The 26,935-nt window shown below is 35.6% G+C and overlaps 1 protein-coding gene across 14 annotated transcripts in view; it reads right to left on the bottom strand.

Moving 5' to 3' along the window:
• Positions 1–6,359: 6,359 nt before the first annotated feature.
• LOC140155571 (prolyl endopeptidase FAP-like) overlaps positions 6,360–26,935 on the bottom strand; it is a 647,798-nt gene continuing 627,222 nt past the window's right edge. For 7 of the 14 annotated variants that reach the window (XM_072178469.1, XM_072178466.1, XM_072178461.1 and 4 more), the window contains 8 exons: positions 25,414–25,550; positions 23,821–24,363; positions 22,311–22,377; positions 21,943–22,042; positions 20,991–21,055; positions 20,765–20,837; positions 19,957–20,030; positions 12,391–13,668 (listed from right to left, as the gene is read on the bottom strand). In XM_072178469.1, the coding sequence (XP_072034570.1) occupies positions 13,546–13,668; positions 19,957–20,030; positions 20,765–20,837; positions 20,991–21,055; positions 21,943–22,042; positions 22,311–22,377; positions 23,821–24,363; positions 25,414–25,550 (1,182 nt within the window). In that variant the 3' untranslated portion in view covers positions 12,391–13,545. Of the gene's footprint in view, positions 8,873–12,388; positions 13,669–13,689; positions 14,229–19,956; positions 20,031–20,764; positions 20,838–20,990; positions 21,056–21,942; positions 22,043–22,310; positions 22,378–23,820; positions 24,364–25,413; positions 25,551–26,935 lie in introns of those variants that run through there. The other 7 variants (XM_072178462.1, XM_072178465.1, XM_072178458.1 and 4 more) reach the window with 4 other exon arrangements.

Here is a 26,935-nt window from a genome sequence, read left to right as displayed (position 1 = left end):
CTGTATAATGTAATTATTAACCGGACGATGTCAGTGTGCGGGGTGTGCTATCAGGTGTAGATCCCAATACATACTGTACAGTGTATACTGTGTTATCAGGGGTAGATAGCAACACACACCCCACCATACATAATGCATTTGTGCCAGCCTTCTTATGGGGCACTTTGTAAGTTGCAGCAATAGCCTGTGGGGTATAAGTTCTTTGTGGGGTATAAATCTTGGGTCCCTCAAAGAAATAAATAATAGCTTATAGGTTCCCATAGGACTCCATAAGACCTGAAACACTTTTTTTAGAGGTACCTCATAGAGGGGGTAATGGGTCTGTCTAAAAAAGTTCCCCACAAACTATTGGAGGTACATTTTTGTACCCCACACAAATGGTGTGATAAGAATTATACCCCAGACACACACCCCTATACGTTTTCTCCAAACGTGGACATCTGTGACATTACACCTACGTTAGAGGACCCTACCCCATATGCATAACGACTATGGACGTCCATGTTTTGCAGCATGTGGTTTTTCACTACATAAGTGTTGATTCAAAGTCCACCTTTGTAGGTGAAAACAAATGCACACACCCCCAACACAGCTTTTATGGACTTTTTGGTTGACCTACCACCATGATCTACCATGGAACCAAAAAACCTTTAGATGTCATTTTGGTCCACTTTAATGTGACAGTAATTAATAATAAATCTGTTTATGGTATGAAAATCAGGATTATTCTACAGGAAAAAGGACACCACAAATTATCATAAATTCATACTTAATTACATGATTTCCACATTTCTGATTGGCCAAGAGCTGGGCATGCCTGGATGTGCAATCACAAGGTAGGGATATGGATAACAAGTGGAATAAATGTAAAGTGCTTTGATAGACGTGAAAGGCACTGTATTTATTTATGAGACTCAGGAATGAGAACCCTGTCAAATTCCACAACCTTCCCATCCTGCTTCTAAACATACAAATGAAATAATCACAACAAAAACAACTTTTTATGATAGAAAAATATTATTATTCAAACCTGTAGAACAATGGAAAAGTACAATAATTTACAACTTCAGAAATATTCCTTAAAAGTTACCAATAATAATGAAGCCTGTAGTGCAAGATGTGCTCAAGTGTCATAAAGCTGCTATAGATGTGTAATCTTACTTTTGTAATAAATCGGCTGAATCATATCAACATTTATTTCACATGGACACTAAGGCCAAAAAAATGGTTTATCTGAAAGCTCACGAGTGGTTTGAAAACAAATGGGAAATGTGGGTTTTTTTTTCATATATTATCCCCGACTTGGTATTTTTATGGTGTTTTGAGAAAAAAAATCTGATTTTCACCGAATTTTTGCAGGAAAAATTTGAAAACTTGTTTTGAAATAAAAAATAAATCCGCATTTTCAAATCGCATTTTTACGATTTTACAAATGTGCGTGTGAGCTTTGAGACAAACCCTTTTTTTTACCTAATCAACAAACGAGACTTGCAAAAACCTGATCCACAAAACTCATTCTTGATCAAAATATTTCTGAGATATGATTCTCCGTCAGCATGGTCAGTGGTGTAATATATCGGATCAAAAATATGAGCAATGTTGATCGGCATTAACCAACATTCTTGCAATGATCTTAAAATTACAAGCCAACTATAGAAGATCCAATTGCAACAGAAGTTGATTGAAATCTGTACCACTGGAAAAAAACGGATTTAAAAAAATGGCATAATGCCACTTGAGCACTTCTTACACTAGATGTCTCTTATGTTATACAGCAGCGGATCCAGAATTTGGGCTATTCAGATGAAATCCAGTACACCCCTTGTAGAAGACATGATCTTAATCTTTCACACAGGGAGTGTGAATATCAAATGGGACTACCTGAATGGGCGACTCCATTTGAAATATACCCTCCCCCTGTGTGGGAGATTAAGGTCATGCCTTCCATAGGGGGGTGTATGAATTTTAACTGGAATAGCCCTGTGAATAGCCCATTACGGGGGGGGGGGGCCTGAGCTAAAATTTACTAAAATTATTGAAAGTACACCCATTTTGCAGATTTGCCGGGGGTAGCGCCCCTTCCTTGGATCCGCCACTGTTATAAGTAAATAAAACTATCATTTAATAAGTATATAATATCATGGCAAGAAACTATTATAATGTAACATGCTTATATCGATAACTTAAGAATTCTGAAGGATTTTGAGCATGTCTCTAATACCATGATTTGATAAAAATTGTACAATATGAAACAAATCAATTTGAATATTATAAATGATGTCAAAGATTACAATACTTCTGAGGCCTGACTTCAGCATTACATATCATATTCCTGATTGTATCAAACATTATGGTTCAACATAGACAATCACATTTAATCAGATTACAATTAATATAACTAACAATAAGTTGTTTGATCTTTTTGGCATAGTTCTTTTTGATATTGTCTGATTCAGTGGTGTGACGGGGAGGGGAAGGTGGTAAATGGGGGAGGGGTATGGTCTGAAATACATACAAATGATGCTTTTTGTGAGCATTTTTGTGTGTGTTTCCACAGTGCCAGGCATGGGGGGGGCACAAGTAATGGGTTTACCTGTGTATACCCCCACAGTATTTGCCGTAGAAGCAGTAATGTAATGGGTTTACACTATTTTTGAATATATTGCCCTGCACTAGTCGTTACGCTCTCATAGAACGGGATATAGACCGGGATCGTAATTCTATAGAAATTTCACATTATACAAGTCCATATCCTTCACTTGTAAGACTAGTGTCTTTGAATAGAGCGGTATTGTATTCAATCAATGATTGTACACATACACAGGTGATGAGTGCAGCCTGATTATAGTGCAGGGCAATACATTCAAAAATAGTGTAACCCCATTGCTATGGTAAGTTATCCTGTTACATCTCTATACTTCTAGAGCAAATTGCAACATCCTGGTTATTTACCAGTGAAACTCATAATCAAAACTTGCGAGCATAATATAATGTCAGAACATTTGGTGAATGGGTTCTAATTTACAAGATTGAATGATGCCTGCCAGCAAAACAAACCCACACAAATTTTTTAAAGCTATGAAATATAAAACTGATTGGGATCCAACATCATATGAATTTCCTTTGATCGAAAAAGTGGAAACACAGTGGTCCAACAGTTTTACAGATCACTTTCTCTAAAATGATAGAAACTATTTGCTGGCGTAGTGACCGTTGCTAGGTTAACTGGCTCACACTTTCTTTGCTACGAACCACTGATCGAAATGATCACAACACAAATCCTATGGCATAATTCTTAATAGGTATATGAGCCTAGGCTTGAACCAGTAACCAATGGATACTAACATGCACTATGTCAGCGAATAGCTTCCACATGTGCATTTTTGGGAACCAATGAATGAACTACAATTGTCTCACATAAAATTCTATCATACAGGAACATTTTAAAAATGAATAAAATGTTTTTTTGTTTTTTAAATTACGATGCATAAATATACATACTTGAAAATGATGACATGCAGTAAACTGTAAACGCTAAATAAGATATGGCAATTGTAATGTACAGATATAAAAGATACATAACTCTTATATTATGCTTATGAATTTGAAATATAAGCTCTATTCTCTGAGTCAGTCCCCTAGGCTAAAAAACCGTTCTTTGCTTGTCCTCGCCCGACCAACCCTAATCTTGAAAATGTGGAGAAAAAAATTTATGATACAAAAGAATATCAAACGTAATTTTGGAAATTTGAATTGAATTGAATTGAATTCATAGTTATTATAATTCTTATGTGTAGAAGCGAACGAAAACAATTCTGAATTTCATCTGAATGTGTCTAGTATATGATGTCTATCTTGCTCACATGACAATATTTGCCTCACAGCGATACCGAATACCCCTAAAATTTGCTCCATACGTGGTCACGATAGCGGTCTAGTCCAGATTCTCTGGTTTTAATTCTGTGCGGCATCATCTTTTATACAGAAATGACAAACGGCAAAGCTTCATATTTGGCACTAAGTCTAAAGCATGATAATATGACCAACGACCCTCCTTCAACCAAACAAAATTGACAATAATGAAACTGATTTAAACCTACCATTAGGCCATCTTAATATAATATTTATCTCAAAAGCCTTCCAAAATTGAAAACCTAATGCAGAATGCAGGGTTTGTTGTAAGTTTTTATATCAAACTGTGGAACAACCTTTTTGACAAGAATTATTTGTCAGCATAGTGTTTACGATTTAATACTTCTGCTGTTTTTGCATCTGACTGGGTCGGACGTGAGATTTTTGTAAAGTTGATTTTGTAGAAAAAAATAAGTGTAAAACTATTAATTCTATGGTTTGTAAATAAAATTTTCTCAATCCAGCAGGAATAACAGGAAGAAAGCGGGCGATTTTACTAATGCGTGTGTGGGCTTTGAGACAAACTATTAAATTAAGATGGCCTAAAATATGATAAGAAATACAGAAAAAGATCAAAATACCAATCTGTACAATGATGAAAATCCATATATACAAATTAAAAATCAAACCATACTACTGCAAACTCTGCATGGAACTTCAACTGTGTAAACCAGTACTTAGTCAGTACTTGAGTTCTACAAAATATATTCCAAACTGTTAAGATCATTTTATGTACACATTTAGTAGCAAAAAAGTGTTCAAATATACATAAGTGCTATATAATATTATATCGAAGTACAACTTTGTAAATTTAGACCAAGAAAATGTTTTAATTGCCTATAAGCGTAGCATTTTGGCTTGAGAAAGTGCCCAAATGGGTATTTTGGAGAACACTTTACTAAATCTTGCCTCATTTGCGCAATTTTGGGGCATTTCAACTGAAATGAAAAAAAAAATCCAAACTGGCAGACCATCTTAAGGGCTGGGGTATGAACGTTTGGACAGTATTTATTTTGGGACATCAGAGCACATCAGACATATCGAATTGCATTCTGAATACGAAGAATGTCATTCTGATATCAAATAATTTTGATTTTTGAAATTCGCAATTTAATACACATTTTATGGCAAATCATTAAAATTGATATTTTTGATATTTAACAGTACTTGAAGTAAACTTTATAAATCTGATGATTTATACTTAAAGTGTATGTAGGTGGGATGAAAAGCCGACGATCAATTGAAAATTTTGACCTTTCAGATTGAAGATATGGATTTTTTTTTCCCAAAACACCAAAAAAAATTAGGTCTTTTGGGAAAAAAATCCATATCCAGTATTGAAGATATGGATTTTTTCCCCAAAACACCAAAAAAATTAGGTCTTTTGGGAAAAAAATCCATATCTTCAATATGAAAGGTCAAAATTTTCAATTGACCGTCGGCTTTTCCTCCCTGCTACATACACTTTAAGAATATATCATTAGATTTATATAATTTACTAGAGGACTGTTATATATCAAAATTTGAAAAATATCAAATTTTTATAGTTTGTCATAAAATTTGTATATATTGTGATTTTCAAAAATGAAAATTATTTGATATCAGAAAGACATGCTTCGTATTCAGAATGCAATTCGATAGGTCCGAGGTGCTCTCATGTCCCACAAAAATACTGTCGAAACGCATAATAAACGCTCATTTTAGATCCCTTAATTGGGCTATTCCATTTAAAATCCACACTACCCCTGTGGAAGATTTTGGAAATATCTTCCACATAGGGAGTATGAATTTCAAATAGAATAGGCATATGGATAACTTCCATTTGAAATACTCACTCCAGTTGTGGAAGATATAGGTAAAGACATTATACGGGGGGAGTATGGGTTTCAAAATGATTAACCCTGATTAATTAGATTTGAAAAACATACTCCCCCTGTTGCAGATATTTCCAACATCTTCCACATGGGTAGTGTGGATTTAAAATGAAATAGCCCATTTGACTCAGAATACAGGACAATGCAACATTTTCAAGGCCTAAACAAAGATACGATCTAAGGCAGTTCTTTCCAGTGACTTAATATCTACTGTGTAAGGAAAGAATTCTAAGGCAGTTTAGTTGAGTGACTAAAGAGAAAAAGTCAAAAGCTAAAAACTAATAATAAACCCCATGGGGGACTATTTTAATTTGAATTATTACTAATATGTGACATGATCAAGGGGAATGAGTCACATGTCGGCCCTGGTTGAGTTTTACACATGTTTCTAAAGAGGACATTTAGAGCTTTCAGAAACTGAAAACCCCATGTTGATACGACTTTTCTGTCTGAAGTTACGCCAATTTATCAATCGCTGAAAACAATATAAAACAAAAGAATTTTAACACTTTCTTTGCCAATATCTCAAAATCAATATTAGCGACATCCGACTCATTTCCCTTGATCGTGTCACATATGTAAAATATTGTGAATGTAATTATTTTCAGTTTGGGTTTGAAAATAAACACTTTATATAAAAAGAATAAATAACTCTTTGTTTAATGACATTTTACTTTGTTGTATTTGATACAATCACTGCTATTGTATTTTGATTTTGTTGCTCTCATTCAAGAGTAATTATTTTCAGTTCAATATCTAATGGGCTAGTCCATTTAAAATCCATACTCCCCCTGTGGAAGATTTTGGAAGTATGAATTTCAAATGGGATTAACACATTAGGTGGCTCCAATTGAATTTCATACACCCTCTGAGAAAGATTCAACCTGAATCTTCCACTGAGGGAGGGTGAGCAAAAATATGTTACAATGCCTTTTCAATTTATTAGGAGGGTGGGCCAATTGGGATATACCACATTTTATCCCCAAAACTCGCGCAAATTTTAGGCATATTTTAGCAAAGTGTTTCCAAAAACAGTGCTATTTACTGCTTTCTCAGACCAAACTGCTTAGAAACTTTGTATAGGGAATTGAAGGCAATGTATCATATTGTTGGTGGCCTGCGTTATGTAAGTCTTACACCTCAGCTGTTTGAAGAAATGAAATTCTTGAGCTTTATTATTGTGGTGTACCTCAGGGTTACATATTAGGACCACTATTTCTATTATTTAAAAGTACTCTTCATAAGTAGGGCTTACATAACCTCTTGTACTCTTTTTGAGATAACAAAACTGGACGGGAATATTGGTGAATAATAACAAGCTACTCTATGTACTACTTCAAATAAAATTTCAATTCACTATTATTACATAGAAATTTGACCAAATTTGACCTGATTTTGTTTTGAAATAATTTCTATATTCTACATGGAATGTAAGAAACTTAAATTAAGAAAATAATAAAGACAAAGGCTTCAAATAAAATTAAAGTGAAAATATACAATGTATGCACTGGCTCGTCAAATCATTCCCTAAATTAAGACCTCTTTATATGCTATGCAGCGTATTGAGACTTAACTTCAAGAGAATGAAAAAATAAAACTTACTGTGACATATATTACTTTAACTGCATGGTGAAAAACGTACCTTCGCTGAAATGTACCATCACTTCAAATGTTTCTTTAAACTTCAACCTACATGTTCAGCCAATGTGATCAAAATTATACTTATCAAGACTTAGAAGCATGTAATGATGACTTAATATGCAAGCCTGAACCAGTGCATACACTAGAAAAATATTTGATATCGTAACATTCATGTACACACACCAAATCCTTTCAAACTTGACTTGGCATTTCTTGGTTTGGGAAATTTTTATGTAAATCTATTGAGTCCCCACGGTACTTTCCCCTGGTAACACCTGTTGTACCAAAAAGTATAATAGGAAGTTTTCGATTTCCAGAACGGTAAAACAACACACGTTGTCGTCATTGACTTTGTAATGCGTCGTTGTCCAAACTCTACAACACGCGAAGAGTCTAACAATCGTCGTGGTGATGACGACAACGTTTGGTTTTTACCGTCGCAGAACCATCTGTCCTGGAAATCAAAAACTCCCTAATGATGAGTTCAGCGTTTTGGATTAAAATGGGAACCCAATCAGCAGGGATATAACAGGCTTACTCTGTCCTTTCCTGGCACACTTACTTGATAGAGCACTGCTAGATGCAAATTCATTTTTTTCTCCAGTTTAGGAATTTGTGTTGATCTGACTGGACATAGAATAATTTACTTAAAATTTAACTTATTCAGAACCAAAACAAGAAGTGTCACTTGATTGAAAGAGTTGGTGTATCACTACAAACGAAGCACACATGTACATGAAATGTTGCAAAGACATTTTGGGTGATGCTTAACAACATTTGGCCAACTTTCAATTTCAGAAAATTGCAAATTTGGCCAAAATGTTTTAAGCGTCACCTCAAACAGAAAACGTAACTGGTAACAACTTATTACTCAATTCAAAGCCACATTACTCAATGAGTAGTATTACTCAAATGAGTACACCAAGTTTCCTCAAGTGGAAGCAGTTTTTACTCAATTTACTTATTACTCACTTGAGTCACATTATTCAATAATGAGTAATGTTACTCAAATGAGAATACTGAGTTTCCTCAAGTGGAAACATTTTCTACTTACGAGTACAATTACTCAATTGAGAGTAGTATTACTCACTTGGGTTGCATTACTCAATAATGAGTAGTATGACTCATGAGAGTAGATTCTTTGATTGGAAGTAAAGTTTATTACTTATGAGTACAGGTACTCAATTATGATATTACTCAACTGGGAGTAGTATTACTCACTAGATAATGATATTACTCAATTGGGAGTAGTATTACTCATTTGAAATTGATATTGTCAGGAGTAGTATTACTCACTTGGGAGTGATATTACACTATCATGAGTAGTATTACTCAATAGCGGGAAGATTCATGTACTCATCTAGATGGTCTATCATTATCCGGTATAAATACTTCTGCTCTGGGTCTATGCTGCTTACCAAAGCATGTGCCTCATCGGGGAAAAACTGTAGAAGAAGAAAAAAGTCCATGAAGAACCATTTCCCAGCAAAAAAAGGAGACAAAATCATACAAAAAATGAAATTAATTTATGTAAAGTACGACTTTTACGATGATACATTTTAAGCAGAGATCTGGTTTCAACTACTTTTTAGTGGTTTTATAGTGTTTATCACACAAACAACGAAAGTACAATCTGTTTTAAATTTTAATTAAAAAGTCTAAAATCAATTTACCGAGTGAAAAAAGATTCAGTGCCTACAGTGAAATGGACCATTCTATTTGAAATCCATACACCCCCTATGGAAGACATGACCTTAATTTTCCACATAGGGAGTGTGAATTTCAAATGGGATTGCCTGAATGGGCGACTCCATTTGAAATCTACACCCCCTGTGTGGGAGATTAAGTTCATGTCTTCTATAGGGGGTGGATAGAGTTTAACTGGAATAGCAAAATAACATGAGTGAAAATTGAGTATATTTCACTCTGGAAAGAGTGAATTTTAGTCTGGAGAGAGTGAACAAGGAGTATAATTCAGAGTGAAATTTCACTCCATAAAAGAGTCACTCTTTCCTGTTTAGAGAGAACATGAAGAGAAAAAAATCAGAACATTTTTCTAATTCGCCATAGAAGTGACGTAATAATCAGATTAATTACCATAGCGATAGATGAATACAATTTTTGAATAGATTGCCTTGCACTACAAGCAGATTGCACTGATCACCTGTGTATGTCAACAAACATAGATTGAATACAATACCGCTCTTTTTAAAGATAATAATCTTACATGTGCGAGTAATTGGCCTTTCTTTGACATCTATGGTTCAATGCATCGGTACCGCATGAATGTTGTAGTGCAGGGCGGTATATTCAAAATAGTATTCATCTATTGCTATGGTAGTTAATCCGATTAATTATGTCACTTCTACGGTGAATACATTGCCAGGATCTTTAGACAGATTTATATCTAATTCTTAACAATACTTCTAATGATGAATGGATGATATATTACCATAACAATAATAATCTTGATTATTATCTTAATAATCTACTATTAATATTACTTGACTTCATACAATTTCTGTTTTAGACAAAAGTGTATTTCCACACTGCCCCTGTTGAAGATTTTGAAAAACATCTTGAAAAATTCTTTCACAGGGGGAGTATGAATTTCAAATGTAATGAACACATTAGGTAGCTCCATTTGTATTGCATACACCCTCTGATGTTAAACCTGAATCGTCCACAGAGGGAGGGTGAGTTTCAAATAGAGTTGATTAATGTGCTGATTCCATTTGAAATTCTTACTCCTCCTGTGGAAGATATTTTCAAAATCATCCACAGGGGGAGTGTGGACTCTAAATTGATTATCCCAATTTACCAGCTATCCTAATTTTACATCCATACTTCCATACATAAGTATGAAACATTTCCCTATAATTTGCATAATTCGTATAACCAATATAACTTTCAGCTTTTTTCTTTGGATACAGAGCTATTTGTATCATTTTCTGTCATAGCAGTATCAAAATGATTGGTACCCATCAGTTTTGTCGTCTAATGAAACGACTGCTTCTTCCAAATTCATCATTAAATTCTCTTGAAATGACTACGATTCATACTTTTATGACCATTTATTACATAAATCTACAAATTAGGTGGATGTTATGCTGAATTTTGATGTCTTAGCCATGCGCACTGGATATTGATGGGTATCAATCATTTTGATACACCCTGTATAAATATATTTTAAGGTGGTCCAAGCATGATGATAGTGATGTCCTGGATGCATAAAAATGTTGTGCATCAAAATGTTTTTTGCAGGAAAATGCAAGACCTAATAATTATATGGCTACTTGGATATGCATTTTCTCAGGGAATTCACAAGATCCTTTCGATGTTGAATCATGCTTGGTCCACCAAAAATTGATTATAAAGATCAACTCATTCAAAAAGTCTTTGTGCTTGGACAGAAAAAATTAACTTCAGTCATAAAGTTATAAAATTGACTGCCTAATTATCAACTTTATTTTATTCATCATTGTTTGCTTTACTTTTAAGTGAACTCAACTCCTCAACAAAAGTTTGGAAAGTTTTTTCAAGCATCTGTATCTCAAATTATTTGTGACATATTCATATCGTGTTGCATATCACTGGATAGCAACAATACTCCCCTTTACAATGACACCCCGTTTGAAACAATAACACTTTTCACGGCTGAGTACACGCCTTGTGAATGTAGTGGGGTCTCAAAAAGAATTTGCCAAATTGACCATTATTCTGTGCAGCAAGCTGCAATCCCATAACTTCACAATCTGGGACCTAATGCAATCCTCCAAGATGACACCGCTCGCCCCACATAGCCACGGTAGTCAACGACTACCTACAGAATATGGGAGTAGAGTAAAAATGGCCTGCCATCAGGCCAGACCCCAGGGCCAGACCTCAATCAGCTTGATCGTGCTGTGCGAGTGTGTGTGCCAGAGAAGCCCATATGTAACCACATTGAATGACCTGCGACGAATCCTTGTTGAAGAATGGAATTCCATCCCACAGTAACGTGTAACCAGGTCGGTGAGCAGCATGAGGAGAAGGTGCCTGACTATTGTGGCTGCCTGTGGTTTTTCCACCCGCTATTGAGGTTAGTGGCTAGCTTTGTTTGAGCACAGAATAATGGTCAATTTGGCAAATTCTGTTTGAGACCCCACTACATTCACAAGGCGTGTACTCAGCCGTGAAATATGTTATTGTTTCAAATGGGGTGTCATTGTAAAGGGGAGTATTGTAGCTATCCAGTGATATGCAACACGATATGAATATGTCACAAATAATTGGAGATACAGATGCTTGAAAAAACTTTCCAAACTTTTGTTGAGGAGTTTATTAAAACAGTTAAACAGTTAAAACTGTTCAACAGGACTTTTTTTTCAAAGTGTAGATGTTTGAAAGCATGAATACAAGAAATTGCAAACTGCTGAGAGCAGATTAAAAAGGAATACTGCTAAATGGGCTATTCCATTTAAAATCCACACTACCCCTGTGGAAGATTTTGGAAATATCTGCCACAGGGGGTGTATGAATTTCAAATGGAATGAACACATTGGGCAGCACCATTTGAATTTCATACACCCTCTGAGAAAGATTCAACCTGAATCTTCCCCTAAGGGAGGGTGAGTTTCAAATGGAGCTGCTAATGTGTTAATTCCATTTGAAATTCATACTCCCCCTGTGGTAGATGTTTCCAAAATCTTCCACAGGGGTAGTGTGGATTTTAAATGGAATAGCCCAATGACCCTCTATACAGTCAATTTTCCAGAAGGCTATTTACCGGACTGAAATTTCTTCAGTTCTTATATTCCTACTTCTTATATATTACATATTATGACAAAAAAATTTATGATACATAACTTAAAATAGCAGACATGTCAAAAAGAGAAAAAACATGAAAAGTACTACAAATATATCTTTATATACATATGCATATTTCAAATGTTGTTGATTTATATAATTAATTACAATATTATAATATAATATGGAGAGTGGATGTACTACGTATACATAAAAATGTAAAAGATTTTGTAAAAATGAAAATAAAGTCAGATAAATGAAGGAGAGGAGAGGAAAATCTTGTAAAAAGTTATGATAGTTCACTGCAGAATTTCTGGACTGAAGTAAATTCCTTAGATTTTACAGCCTTATAAAAGAATGATCTGTGTAATAATGGAATTAAACTTGTATTAATGCTGTGTTAGCCATAGGCTTCAACATAAAAAGTTTAGAGATATTTTCTCAAAATATCAAGAGCTAACTTAAGAACCACTGAACCAATATGATGCTTGTTTGTACTCATTTTAATGCATTTTTAATGCTAATTCCAAAAATGGTCATGAAAATTTACAATTCTGAAATTCTTGAATTATGTAAAAAAATTGAAACTTGTCGTCTGCAGTCGACACCCACTTGGAGAGAGTTAAGCCAAGGGACCTTCAAATTTTAGTATTTGAATATAACTTTAAATATAGAAATAGGGAAATAGATAATACGTGAATTATGAGTAAAACAAAAATTGGACAATAATCGATAACTTAAAAGAGAATGGTGAAAGATGGCAGAAATCTGGCTGGTTTCTAATGTAATTGTGTAAACACATGAAAGAAATTGAATGGGAACATAAAGAGATATGAGAATAAAAAATAGAAACTATAATATAAGTCATATTGACTGATATATTCTATAGTAGCCTATACATATAGCAAGGCATTACTACATATTACACCATAGATAGTAGAGAAAAGATTGATGTTATACTTAAGTGTAGTAAAAAGATGATTTTGATGTTATCAGAATATTATCAGCGCTATACCACTTGGATCCACCACAACGACAGTACACCAGCACCATCCTAGCTACCACCATCCCATATATCAATAACCAAAGTTGAAGACACATCGAGTTAAAAAGTTAGCTTGGCCTGGTCGAGAGACCACCTTAAGAGTTAGTTGTTAGGATAAACACCTGCACAGGGTGCGTCATATGTCCCAGAAGGTGTCAGTCAGCGTGTTATTATTGCATGGCGGCCATTTTGTGTTAAATCATTATTTGCAAAAACATTATAAATCATAGATGTAGATGCAGCAGCTTATTAGAGAGATATAAAAATTTGTATGACATTTTTCCGTCAAGCATCGAGTTTGTATCTGTCCGGGGAGACAAGGCGTCTCCATAGAAATTCTGACATGAGTCGATAAAGCCCGAGTTGGACAGGCTTGTTTTCCAGTAAATGTTGTTGCTCTGTGTAATACTGCAGAAATGGACAAACATTTTGGCCACGGTTATAATTCAAATTTTGTTCATTTGTAGAAGACATCACATTTTTTTTTCCAAAACAGACCACATGACCATCGTGCCACCATATATTTGTTATACAAAAGGATGCAGTCTAATACAGAGAGATGACAGAGGGCGACAGACTATGTGTGATTAACAATGTCTCCGCTGCTGCGCCACGATTCAACACTTTCTAGTACACTACACTACTTTATGAAGGAAACTAAACACTACTTGGATTAAACATCAGTTGCCATGACAACAGGGTCAAAGGTTAGTCTGAAAATGTTATGTCAGAGTTCAACACAGGCCAAGATGAGACACATGTTAGAGGTGCATGACCACACAAGGATGTCAACACAGGAGACTACTCTAGAGTTGAGAGGTCAGAGGTTACTACTCGGAGTTCAAAGGTCATGGGAATCTAATCTTAGGTCTAAGATTTAGACAGCCCTCCACAAATTGGACCATTAGTTCATATAAGTGGCGTTTAACGTGCACATTATCCAGCGAGTGTCTTTTATCAGTAAAATACTGTAGAAAGAGAGAAATTGAAACAATTTGACTGTTGTTTTAGTATTGAATTGGATAGTATAGCTGCCATATTGAATATAGGAATTTTATTGGATAATATTGCATGTTTTTATTATAAGATTGTCGATAAATTCCACATAGCAGCCATGGCAAAGAAATCAAAATGTCTGGTAATTTCAAATGTCCTGCAAGCCACAAATAGCTTGACATAAAACGCCCTCAAAAGATTCATAAACCCCCTGCTTGTAAATTTCGATTAATATGTCATATTATCCGACTGAATCAAAATAACAATTTCATCTCAATTTTGATCCCGAACTGAAGATTGAAATTACCAAATTTTATTGTTAGCTGAAAAATAAGATATAAAAATCTTGGATAGGTAGCCGATAGTGTTTGCAGGTTTAGGAGCTGATTGCAATAGGATATACTGGTATACACATAGAATTAGCTTTTGAGATCACATGCTTTTGGAAGGACTTGATAATTGATTTGCTGTTACGGAGGGTGATATTGAAGTCAAAAATAGGACAAATTCCTTTGAAAAAGTGAGAAAACAGTCAAAAATAGACTGTATGTTAGTCAAGAAAAAAATCCAGTCAGTGTAGCGTCACATAATGCCCCCAAATCACACAGCTTCACAACCATCTCAATCTGATAAAACTGCAATTTTCAACACTAAACCATCTGGGAGACATGATCCATGAATCCTCTTTTCAAGGAGCACCACACATATTTCTTGAAACTTCATTATAACTATAGAATACCCTCTGTACCATGTGTTTTAAGGTTAGTGTTAAGGGTTAGGGTTAGTATCAGGGTGCAGGGATATTCTATAGTTATTCTGAACGTCAATAAAAAGCCTATAAGCATGCTGGCCTATATGGAAAGAGAAGTGAGAAACAGATTTGAAGACAAAGAACCAGGAAAAGAAGGCCACTGCTAACAAATCATGTGAGCTATTTTACTGCCAGCCTGTAAGGAAATGTTTAATACAATCTCAACTGCCACCGAGGCTATATAATATAAGCAACATGAACAGCCCTTCCTTATAATCGACCACGACTAAAACAAACCTCCTTTTAGGGGGTTGTCATTTTCTTTTGAAGGGAATGGGACATGAAATTCATGTGGGTGTCATAGATTTTTAAAAAAAAAAATAGAGGGGTCATCATTTTATTTTGAAATAGGGGGGTTATAAAATTACCAAGGGCTTGCAACTCAAATTTTTTTTGCGCGCTATATACGCATGCAAACTTTACAGTTACTATTAAATTTCATGCGTTCTTTAATACAACCAAAATTTTCATAAGCAATGTATGTGTGCTTTCTTTCCAAAAGGGGACACATTTCCTAACCTTTTGTAATAATTTGTTTATGTGTGCAAAAGGGGGTGGGGTGTCATAAAACTGCTATGGGGGGGGGGGGGCATCATAAATTTAATTGAGTCACTGAAATATTCATGAGCCATCCACTTCCAAAGAAAATGACAGCCCTAGTAGACAATATATCCCACACATTCCAATCATTCTCAACCAGGTTGTTTTTGGACCTACATGTATCATCATCATCATCATACTTTGCCACCACCATAGCAAGATCCAAAATTCGAAATCACCAAGAGAAAAAGTCATAATATCCAATCCCAAAATTACTATGGCAGCCTAGCAATCCCATTCATCAACCATAGGAATCTACCAGATTAAAGTTTGTAAACAAAAGATGAACACAACTGTACAGTTACCATAAAAACGTATCTGAACATTTAGCAGAGAAATGGAAGTTTTATACCGATAACAATATTGATGTGAGCTCATTCTGACGATGTCTCTCAAGTTGACGGAGTGCCAACAGAAAGCTGTTGGGCTATTACAGTTGAGATCCATATACCCCCTGTGGAAGATATGTCACTAATCTCCCACACAGGGTGTGTAGATTTCAAATGAAGTTGCCCGTTCAGATAGCCCCATTTAAAATTCACACTCCCTGTGTGGGAGATTAAGGTCATGTCTTTGATGGAGGGTGTATGGATTTCAACTGGAATAACCCATTTTGGAGCAGACGACACTGAATGGGTAGCTCCATTAGAAATTCACACTCCTGTGTGTGAGATTAAGATCATGTTTTCCATAGGGGTGTATGGATTTCGACTGGAATTGCTCATGAACAAAGATCGGGGAATATATGCTTCTTTCTTGAAAGTTTCTCAAAACTTTGACTATTATATAGATTGAACTTTGACATGCGACTCTTAACAGAGAAATTGTGGCAAAATTACTTTTTTGGGGGGTCGGCAATAATTCTTTATCATAAAGTCGTCTAAAACTATCAAAGTTAGCCTCACATCTTTGCTTGTGCCAATATAAAACTTCTTTCTGTACTACCATGTAAAGGGGTCAATTAGGAGAGTAAAGTAAAAAGATTTGAAAGATTTGAAAAATATAAAGAGCCAACATCAAGAACATCCAGAAAATGTGATCCCAGATTTAACACAAAAAATCTGCTTGTATCTGGTTTATACTGGGTTTGACTTGACAGACAGACAGACAGACATGAAGGAGAACGATATTTATGAGAATTATTATAACATTAACGATGCATCTTTTTGGTTTACAACATTGTATGAGAATTTAAAGCAAGAGTTTTGATGCTGGGGAATGACATGCCCAAAATAATTCAAGTTTCTGGAAAGGTTTGCTTTAAAAGGTTAACTGGTTTGGAAAACAAGATCCAAAATAACTCAATAATAGAGTAAAAATTTCTTAAATTACGTCACTGCTCCCCTTTCCCAGCAAACATTTTCAATAAGCTGAATTAGCTTGGTGCGCCTTAAAAAAGGAGGGATTTTACGACAAACCAAATCAAATGGCAGAAAGATGGGGATTTTATAAAGGATTTTTTAGTTGTGTTGATCCCATTAATAATGTCCAAATGACAATGTTAATGAAACCAATCGAAAGTAACAATAATGGCAATGAAATATAATTCTCATAAAAGTCATTTTTTTGTGGAATTTGGAAAGAAGAAGCTGGCCGGTGTGGTGTCCAAAATATACAAACATTACTTCACAATGACAACAACATGTGGGTTTCACTCATAAGCAGTTACCATGCAAATGTAAAATCATTAGCAGCATAGCATGCAGATTTAGGCCAGATTTCATAAAGCAAGTCTTATTAACCAAGGCACTGTTTCCCAAAGGCCTGAAATATATCTTATGCCTTTGCATCTATACCATTCAAAGCCCCTAAATCCAAGTGCAGGATCTTGCCAAGGGATGACCACCGGTTCCATCTGGTTTCTATTGTTACAAAGGAAACCGTTTTGAATCGGCAGTCAACTGCCGGTCGAGTTTGATTTCATCCCAAATTCATTGTGGATGTGTCATTATGTGGGCCTGTTTCACAAAGGCCTGAGTGACATATATCTTATGCCTTTGCATCTATATTATCTAAAGTCCCCGAGTCCAAGTGCTAGGATCTTGCTCGTTCATTGTGTTATGTGGGCCTGTTTCATAAAGATCTGCTCTATATCTTGTGCGTCCCCATCATAAGTCCATCATAACATTAATGTGTGCTAGATACAAAAGTGTTAGTGAATTCCACCCCCCCCCCCCACCCCGATTTAAAAAGGAGAAATATATGGCCTTCCAAGAACATCATGAAGAATAAGGCCGAGTACCATCTCAGTCATAAATTCCCCATCTGTACTGAAGCCTACCGAGGGTCTAGTGTCAGAGGGCCCCCATCTCCAATAGCTGCCAAGTGTCATATTATTTAAGATGTGTACAATAAAGAATGCAGACATTGTTAAAAGTCTATAGGGCAGCTATTGGGCTATTCCACTTAAAACCCACACTCCCCCTGTGGAAGATTTAGCTCAAGTCTTCCACAGAGGGAGTACGAGTTTCGAATAGAATATACAATTGGGTAACTTCCATTTGAAATACTCACTCCAGTTGTGGAAGATATAGGTAAAGCTAAACACAGGAGGAGCATGGGTATCAAAATGATTAACCCTGACCAATTACATTTGAAAAACATACTCCCCTTATGGAAGATATTTTCAAAATCTTCCACAGGGGGAGTGTGGATTTCGACTGGAATAGGCCATTGCCGATAAGGGCCTTCGTGCAATGACCCATCGATATGAAGCCTTGATTGTAGAAATCGGCCATGGACAAGACTAATCTTATAGCATATGATTGATAAACATAAATGATGTGCATGCCATGCATGTTTTCGTCTAACTTTACATAATGCTAATACAAACTACTTTACAGTACTAGTGCATTCAATTCAATGCTACTACCATGCAACATGTTGAGTGGTTAATGGAAGAACGCCCTGCCTGTAATAGCTGCCAGGTAGATATTGACCTACAATAGCTGCCAGGTAGCTATTGCAGGTCAATAGCTGCCAGGTAGCTATTGCAGGTCAATAGCTGCCAGCTAGATATTGCAGATAGGGCCTTCATTCACTAACCCCTTTATGTTTTCTTCAAACAAGTACAGTGTGCAAAATAATTAAGGTGCCAGTTATGTTAACCCCTGTATATCCTAAACAAAGACAGAGGTGTCATATTTGTAACCAGCAGCCAATAGCTGCATCTTTTAGCTCGAATTTAAGACCTCATTCATTGAAGAAATTGCGTTCAAAGACAAATAAAGACATGACGATCCAAAAACCCAAGGAAGATGCCAATTCAAAAGTTGCAGTTTGTTCCATTGCATACCCTATTGATTTGTACACAATGAGCCAGTTTCTTGAAGCATGGCTAGTGGTCAGGCTTTTGAAGCTACCAGGCTTAAGCTCAATTAGTCTTATATACCAGTGCTTACAATTTCACATTGTACATCATCTAGAAATATAAATCAATAAAATGGATCCACATTGGTAGGGCTAGCCTGCTGGCTTAGGAAGCCTGACCACTAGCCAAGAGTCGAGAAATCGGACCAATGTGTTCTCAAACAAGCATCTTTGTTTTAGACCACCATTTCTTTCATACTTAACCAATTTCAACCAATGAGGTACAGGTATTGGCTGCGTATTTGAATTTTGACATATATATTTGTCTTTGCTAAGGATATACAGCGGTAAACATAACTGGCCCCTTAATTATATTGCACACTACATACTGTGCACAAAAAGTATCTTAACCCCCGGGCACTACCTGCCGATCTAACATTGCCTCTGATTGGTCAATTATGTGATATCTTCACTTGAATCACCAATCAGAATGGAGCTTTGCAAATAATTCACCCCAACTTTTTTGTGCGGTAAAATTATTCTAACAATATTGCTGATTGGTCCAATCGATAATGAAAACTTCTTTTTGGCCAATCGGCAGGTAGTTCTCATGGGGTTAACAATTAAAACAAAAGTGATTTCTTAAAAACCTAAATTACCAAGTATGTGATCAATTATAGATCGTGAATGTTTTTGGTTTAGGAATTAATTAAGCAGTAAACTTAATCGAAAGCATAATATCAGCAAACTTAAATTGGTTTACATTCCTTAAACACATTTTACAGATATTAATGTACTCAACTGAATAGCAACAGTTAGCAAAAACCCTGCCTTAATGGAACTAAAAATATGGACTTTTCAAGTGGTTTGAAATTGTTCATTTTCATGCGTGTTTGCGAAACAGAGTGAATAAATTATAGGCCTGCAAGATTTTTTTGGGAGGGGGAGGGGGAGGGTGGTTACATTAGTAAAAAGCTTACCTGTACTTGGTGCTGAATTTCTTCTTCAACTAAGGCTCGCACTAAATCAGCTGAATTCTGAAAATGGACATTATCTAGAGGGAAAAAATATTTAAAGATATTGATCATTATTTTAAGACTGTTATCTTTTTTTCCCGATTCCCATGCAATCAATGTTCATTTTGGAAACTGACTGCTGCTTATTTTGGCAAGGAATAGTATTAAGGAAATGATTTGGAATGAATGGAAGGTTTAAGGTTAGCAACTATTTTAAACTGTTGCGATTTGGTAGTTCACAGCATCTTGTGAATGGTAGTGAGCTGTGGTAAAAATTTCATTGATCATATCATAGCGTAGAATAATTCAAATTCATTTTCCCTTAATATATTGATTTAGATAATAAATATTGATTTTTTTTTGTTGCTTCAACCAACAATACCTCGTCTACCCTTAAGGAAATGATTTGGAATAACTCATTAATTGATTGATTCATAATGAAGCATAACACAATTTAAATAAACTATGTATTATGGAAAACACAACAAATCTGAAAGTAAAGCAAAAAGTTCTTTCAAGTCCCCCCTTTTTTCTAAAAAGCAGATGCAAGAGAGGAGCTTGGGAGGGGGTATGGCCTATTTTAGCTGGTATTTTTGAGATTGTATGTATAGTAATGGAAAATATATCTGAACCAAGAATTTTTTTTTTAAATATGCCCTGATGGTCACACATAAATAGTATGCATTGCTCCATATAAATAGTTTGAAAACCAATTCTAGATTTGTAGAAGCAGTACACCATATTATCTATGCCTAACTCGGCATGCACTTACCATCAGCTGTGCCGTGTATAAGTAATAATCTTGAGTTATGCATATTGCTAACTTTGTCAGAAACATTGGAATTCTGGAAAGAAAACACAGCCACAAATACTGTTACATTTAGACAAGAAACAAAGTAGGAAATACCAAATATTGTTAAGAAATAACACATTGTCATGTATTATCGTCAACTGAAGGATAAATTGTTCACATGATAAAATGCTAATAGCCAACTTACTATATATGCTTGTAAATTATCGAGTTTGTCTGGAGTAGCCATGTACCGTTCTGTGTAAATGGAATCTGTTCAATAAGAAAGAAGGATAAAATTTCATTTAGGATCAAGTAGCTTAGACAATGACATTTGAAGAAGTAGTAGGAAAGATATTGGGCAATTCCATTTAAAATCCACACTCTGCCTGTGGGAGATTTTGGAAATATATTCCACAAGGGGAGTATGAATTTCAAGTGGAATTAGCACATTAACCAACTCTATTTGAAACTCACCCCCCCCATCTGTGATAAGATTCCAGTTGACTCTTTCTCAAGAATTCAAATGGAGCTGCCTAATGTGTTCATTCCATTTGAAATTTATACTCCCCCTGTGGAAGATATTTCCAAAATCTTCCACAGGGGAAGTGTGTACTTTAAATGGAATAGCCGACAGTAAAGAGCCATTTCTCCCTTGTACTGTTTTTTTCTTACACAAATGAGACTCTTGAGACTGCCTTGAGCAATTGAGGATGCTAGTTCTAAAAGGGGGTTACGTCACATTGAGTGCATTTTGAGATAAATGGCAAGGGGGTTTTTTCTGTTGACAAGGAGCAGTCTTCAGTGAACGGCTCTTTTCAGAGCCACCAAAACCTTTAAAATGAGCAGATATGCAAGATCTGCTTCTCTGAACGGCTCTTTTAGAGCCATCAGTAGAAGCGACCTCCATGTCTCATTCTTAGTACTTTGTCGTGAAGAAGTCAGAGCTACTCCTGACGAAAGCTTGACAGTTCTAAACTTGTTCCTGATGGCGAACCCACTAATTTTTAAGAATTCCCGTCATAAAACCCTATCCCAAAAGAAGGTTGTTATGTCCATGTCGAAGTTCTCCTAAGTATTAGAAATCTTGTTACAACAAATGGACAACAAAAGTGGTTCCCTACTGCCAGCATAAATTATATAGTATTATTCTTACGTACCATAATATCTCCAATCTGTAACTGGTGCAACCGCAATGCCGCATTTGAATAATCCTGAGCCTCTACCCAGCACTGACGTAGTAGCGAATCCACCGTAAGACTATCAATTATCAGAGAAAAATAATAAAATATAGAAAATTCAGTAAAGTTTGTGAGGAGAGAAAGGGTTGCCACTTTAGATGATGAATAAACCATGTTCTTTATCTCCAAATGTGTTTCTCACTTATCTTCCCATGATATAGGCCAGCATGCTTATTATCAACTTTTTAGTCTGGCTTAAGTATTTTTGTTTGACCTGGTCCTATCAGGACCGAAGTGTGTCTCCACATGGAGCGACCATTCAAACAATTTTATGTGTGACTACTTACCCATCCCCATATTGCTATTTTGTTGCGATCAATCTTCCCTGCTTTTGTGTTGTTGTCAATTAGGTACCTGGAGGAAGGAAGAATGATTACATCAATGGGTTGTTCCAGTTGAGATCCATGCATATGTGACATGATCAAGGGGAATGAGTCACATGTCGGCCCTGGTTGAAAATGAGTTTTACACATTTTTACACTTTTTACAAGAGGACATTTAGAGCTTTCAGAAACTGAAAACCCCATGTTGATATGACTTTTCTTTGTTAAGTTATGTCAATTTATCAATCGCTGAAAACAATATAAAACAAAAGAATTTAAACACTTTCTTTGCCAATATCTCAAAATCAATATTAGCGACATCCGACTCATTTCCCTTGATCGTGTCACATATATGCCAACATTGAAAATCCAGAAATCTGTACTGTCCAAGGTAAGTTTGCACGTATGGGGAGCACCGGAGGCGAATCCCCGACAAGTGTCCAGGGGGCAGCGCCCCCGGAAGCTCCTGGAAGTTAGCCTGCACAAGATGTTTTCCAACACAGTTTTGCCACCAAGGCATACATGTTAAAACCCTTTAATACACTATGAATGTGATAAAATATCTTGGAAATACACAATTCAGGGGAAAAAATGTCAACTTTGTAGACATACCAACAGCTCTTCAGCTCTTTCCTCTGCTTCGGCACTTTTTTGTGTTTTTCCTTTGATATATGTATTTTAATACTATGCAATTTTTATTTTATTTTTTTTTAAATTTGATTTGAATTTTTTTTAAACAAAAATTGGGAAAAAAGAAGTTATAGACCATACATTACTTGTTATTCAAGGTTGGAAACCTGAGAAATACTGTTTTTGTTTTGTTTTTTTAAGTAACAGAATTTCTCCAGTTTCCAAGCTTGAATAACAAGTTTATAACTTTTTTATAAATCGAATTTTTTAGTTTAGTGCAGTATTTCTCCAGTATATCCAACTTTGAATAAAAGTAATTTAGGGTCTAGGCCTATAACTTCTTTTTTTTTTTTTTTTTTTTTTTTCATTTTGGGAAATCCGTGCACTCCTTACAGTCTAATTTGTCTGTAAGAAATAGTAAAATTGGGCCAGAATGTGAAAAACTGTAATAAATATACCCAAAATCATGAACTTTCTGTGAAATTTGTTAAAAAATAGGATCCAAAAATCAATTGTAGAGGGATAAATGTCTACTTTTAGCCAGAATGAAGATTTTCTTGAAAAAATCTGTATTTTGAAAATCCGCACCCCAAGAAAAAATTCTGGCTACGGATTGCTTGGCTCATTGGATTTATCTATACATGCTAGCTACTAGGGTTCACAACATGCTCATCTATCAGGGGCTCAGTTCTTTAACCCCCAATACCTTTGTACATTCATTGAATGACCTTTGAAATTTGGGTACAAAAACTCATACTCTGCAACTTGAGGTCAAATTTTGCACTATGATTGTTTAATTGAGGTTATTGGTGTATGCCATTGGGATGAGGCTAAAGTTACTTACTGGACTCCTTTAATCTGGTCTTCTATTTCCACCGTTCCAAGTTTCTTATAGACGGCATACAGGTTGTCTTCTCCATAAAATCCTGCTCCCCGGCCATCTATGCTTGCCACTATCATGTAATATCTACTGGACAAGTATGCATTCCATCCTAACTGGAAGATGTTATTAACACTCTGAGATCCTGGTCCACCATAGACATCTATTAACAAAGGATGCTTTCTGTTCGGATCGATGTCTCCCAGGTCCGGTCCTGGGAAATATCTCTGTATGTGGAGAGTCCTTCCATCGTCCGTTTTCACTGTGTCTATGACTTTGACCGGGTATGATTTGTGTGCAAGAAGTTCCGTGAGTTCCTGGTTAGACTCTGCCATGTAAATATCTCCAGTCTGTACATTGTGGAGCGTGGTTTGAGGTATGCCAGGGCCGAGACATGCGAGTCTGTACCATGTGAGGTCTTTGCTGAAGGTCACATCAAAGTATGTGCAGTCTTTACGGACATTGCAGGAGAGGCAGGTCCTGTGGTATGGTTCATCGATGGACACACTGGAATGACAAAGTCAAAGTAATATTAAATGTGGGTTTTCATCACAAAGCAGTAACAGGTGCACCAGGCTATTCCATTTAAATTCCACATTCCCCCTGTGGAAGATTTTGGAAATATCTTGCACAGGGGGAGTATGAATTTCAAATGGAATTAGCACATTAACCAACTCTATTTCAAACTCAACCCTCCCTCTGTGGAATATACAAGTGCAATCATTCTCGGAGAGTGTATGTATGTAATTAAAATGGAGCTGCCTAATGTGTTCATTCCATTTGAAATTCATACTCCTCCTGTGGAAGATATTTCCAAAATCTTCCACAGGGGGAATGTGGATTTTAAATGGAATAACCTATTGTTAATTTCAAAATACCAATTATGATACCCTCATAATTTTAGTCATTATATATGTTTCCATAAAATTTGAAAAATTACATTTTTCTAAGTCCAATATATCTGTCCAACCACTATAAGCCCTCCCACCCAATATGAAAACCCCATGTGTCAATTCAGAAATATATATGAGGCTGTGAACCTATTAGATTCAATTCAAAAGTCTGGATGTACACAATTTTGGTCCTCAATGTGACAATCCAATAACATAGACTTCCAATATGGAGACCATCTTCATTCTCCAATCTAGTTCTATGGTACTGATATTTCTAAACATTCAAATCAACATCTTCATGTTTTCTCGATTCAATTTAAAATCCTGGATGTTCACAATTTTGGTCCCCAATGTGACACTCCAATATGGAGACCAAGACCCTCTTGATACTCCAGTCCCAATCGACCTTTTCGGTAAATCCCATAAGCCTTTGCGAGATGTCGTCATTTGACGTCATGCCAATGTGCACATCATTAATGCACAGTTCACTGGTTTGAACATCGCAGTAGCGATGTTCACGAAACAATGTGCGCACTGGCTTGACGTCAAATGACGACATCTCAGGTCTACTCGCATAGGCTTATGGGATTTACCGAAAAGGTCAATTCTATAATTTCAAACAAACAAACAAACAAACAGACAAACAAACAAGCCAACTACTCACTTATATAAGTGTCTGTCATGGGGTGACGTTTCTGTACTGACATAATACACGACCCTCTGGCCTTCATTATAACCCAGTATTTCAGTCACTTCCCACTCGCCCTGAGTTAAGAACACTCTCTCATCTGCTGTTCCACCCTTGAAAAATAACAACAAAAATAATATGATAAATAGTTATTTTGTAATAAAATATGATATTATTTTTCATTTGGGACAATGCCATGATATTTCCATAATATGAAGTTCAAATTTGCAGAGAGGAGGTTTTGAATAGGATTCTATCGATGTGGTAAAGAGAACCGTGTCCTTGTTGGGGCAAAGAAATAAAAATATAGAAAATGATGCATTATGGGTGAGATATCAGTAGTGCATTATGGTATAGAATATACATATGATTAGTGTGTACTATAAAGGGAAAAAATGTATGATTTAGTATATCATATTAGTAAATGTGACTTGGAAGACATAAATGAGAGTACTTGAATGCATGATTCAGTGCTTGAATGCATGATTCAATGCTTGAATGCATGATTCAATGCTTGAATGCATGATTCAATGCTTGAATGCATGATTCAATGCTTGAATACATGATTCAGTGCTTGAATGCATGATTCAATGCTTGAATACATGATTCAGTGCTTGAATGCATGATTCAATGCTTGAATACATGATTCAGTGCTTGAATGCATGATTCAATGCTTGAATGCATGATTCAGTGCTTGAATGCATATGATGATGAAATGAAAACAAGAATTAAACAATTCCTAAAATTGTTTGATTTTCGATTTAAGACCTAAGCAACAAAATTTGGCATTTTACAGATTTTGAATAAAAAATCTTTAAATATATAAGATTTGAATATAATTAGAAATTTAATATTAGAAAGAAAATTACATAATATGATGATAGTTGGAAAAATCTGGAAGTGTAGCACATAAAAAAATATAAAACAGGAAGGAAAGAATGGGTCTACGAAATCAAATTGTCCTATTTGTTAAACTGTGGTAAATTTTATATGATTAACAAATACTTTTCTCTGAAACTATACATTAGAGGCAATTAAGACCCTAGCTATGATGAATAATTGAAGTTACATAATTATTATTAATTATTGATGGTTGTGCTTACTATAGCAAGCGCTTTTGAAAACATGAAATTGTACGATAGTCCGGCGCTTTACCAACTGAGCTAATGGGGTTAAGACACACATTAGCAGGTCTACTTGTTCGTATATAGCTATGTGTATCGATGATTTGCTCAAAATCCTTTACACTTTTGTGGATAGGGCACTTCATGTTTGCATGTTTTAAAAGCGCTCGATAGTAAGCACATATGCTCTCAAAACTATCAAGTTTTACGGTATACATGTATAGGTACACAAAACTATTATTTAGGCCTATATAATAGTAATGTTTGGTGACAATATATATATGATGCTGACATGCATGGCTTGCCGTGTCCCGTTTCCATAGTAATGAAGTGAAAAGTCATTCAGATATTGAGATGACAATGGAGACTCATGC

Source organism: Amphiura filiformis, chromosome 6, assembly GCF_039555335.1.
Source record: "Amphiura filiformis chromosome 6, Afil_fr2py, whole genome shotgun sequence".
NCBI lineage: Eukaryota > Metazoa > Echinodermata > Ophiuroidea > Amphilepidida > Amphiuridae > Amphiura > Amphiura filiformis.
The sequence above is the reverse complement of the archived record's forward strand: the minus strand, read 5'-3'. Positions and strand labels throughout refer to the sequence as shown.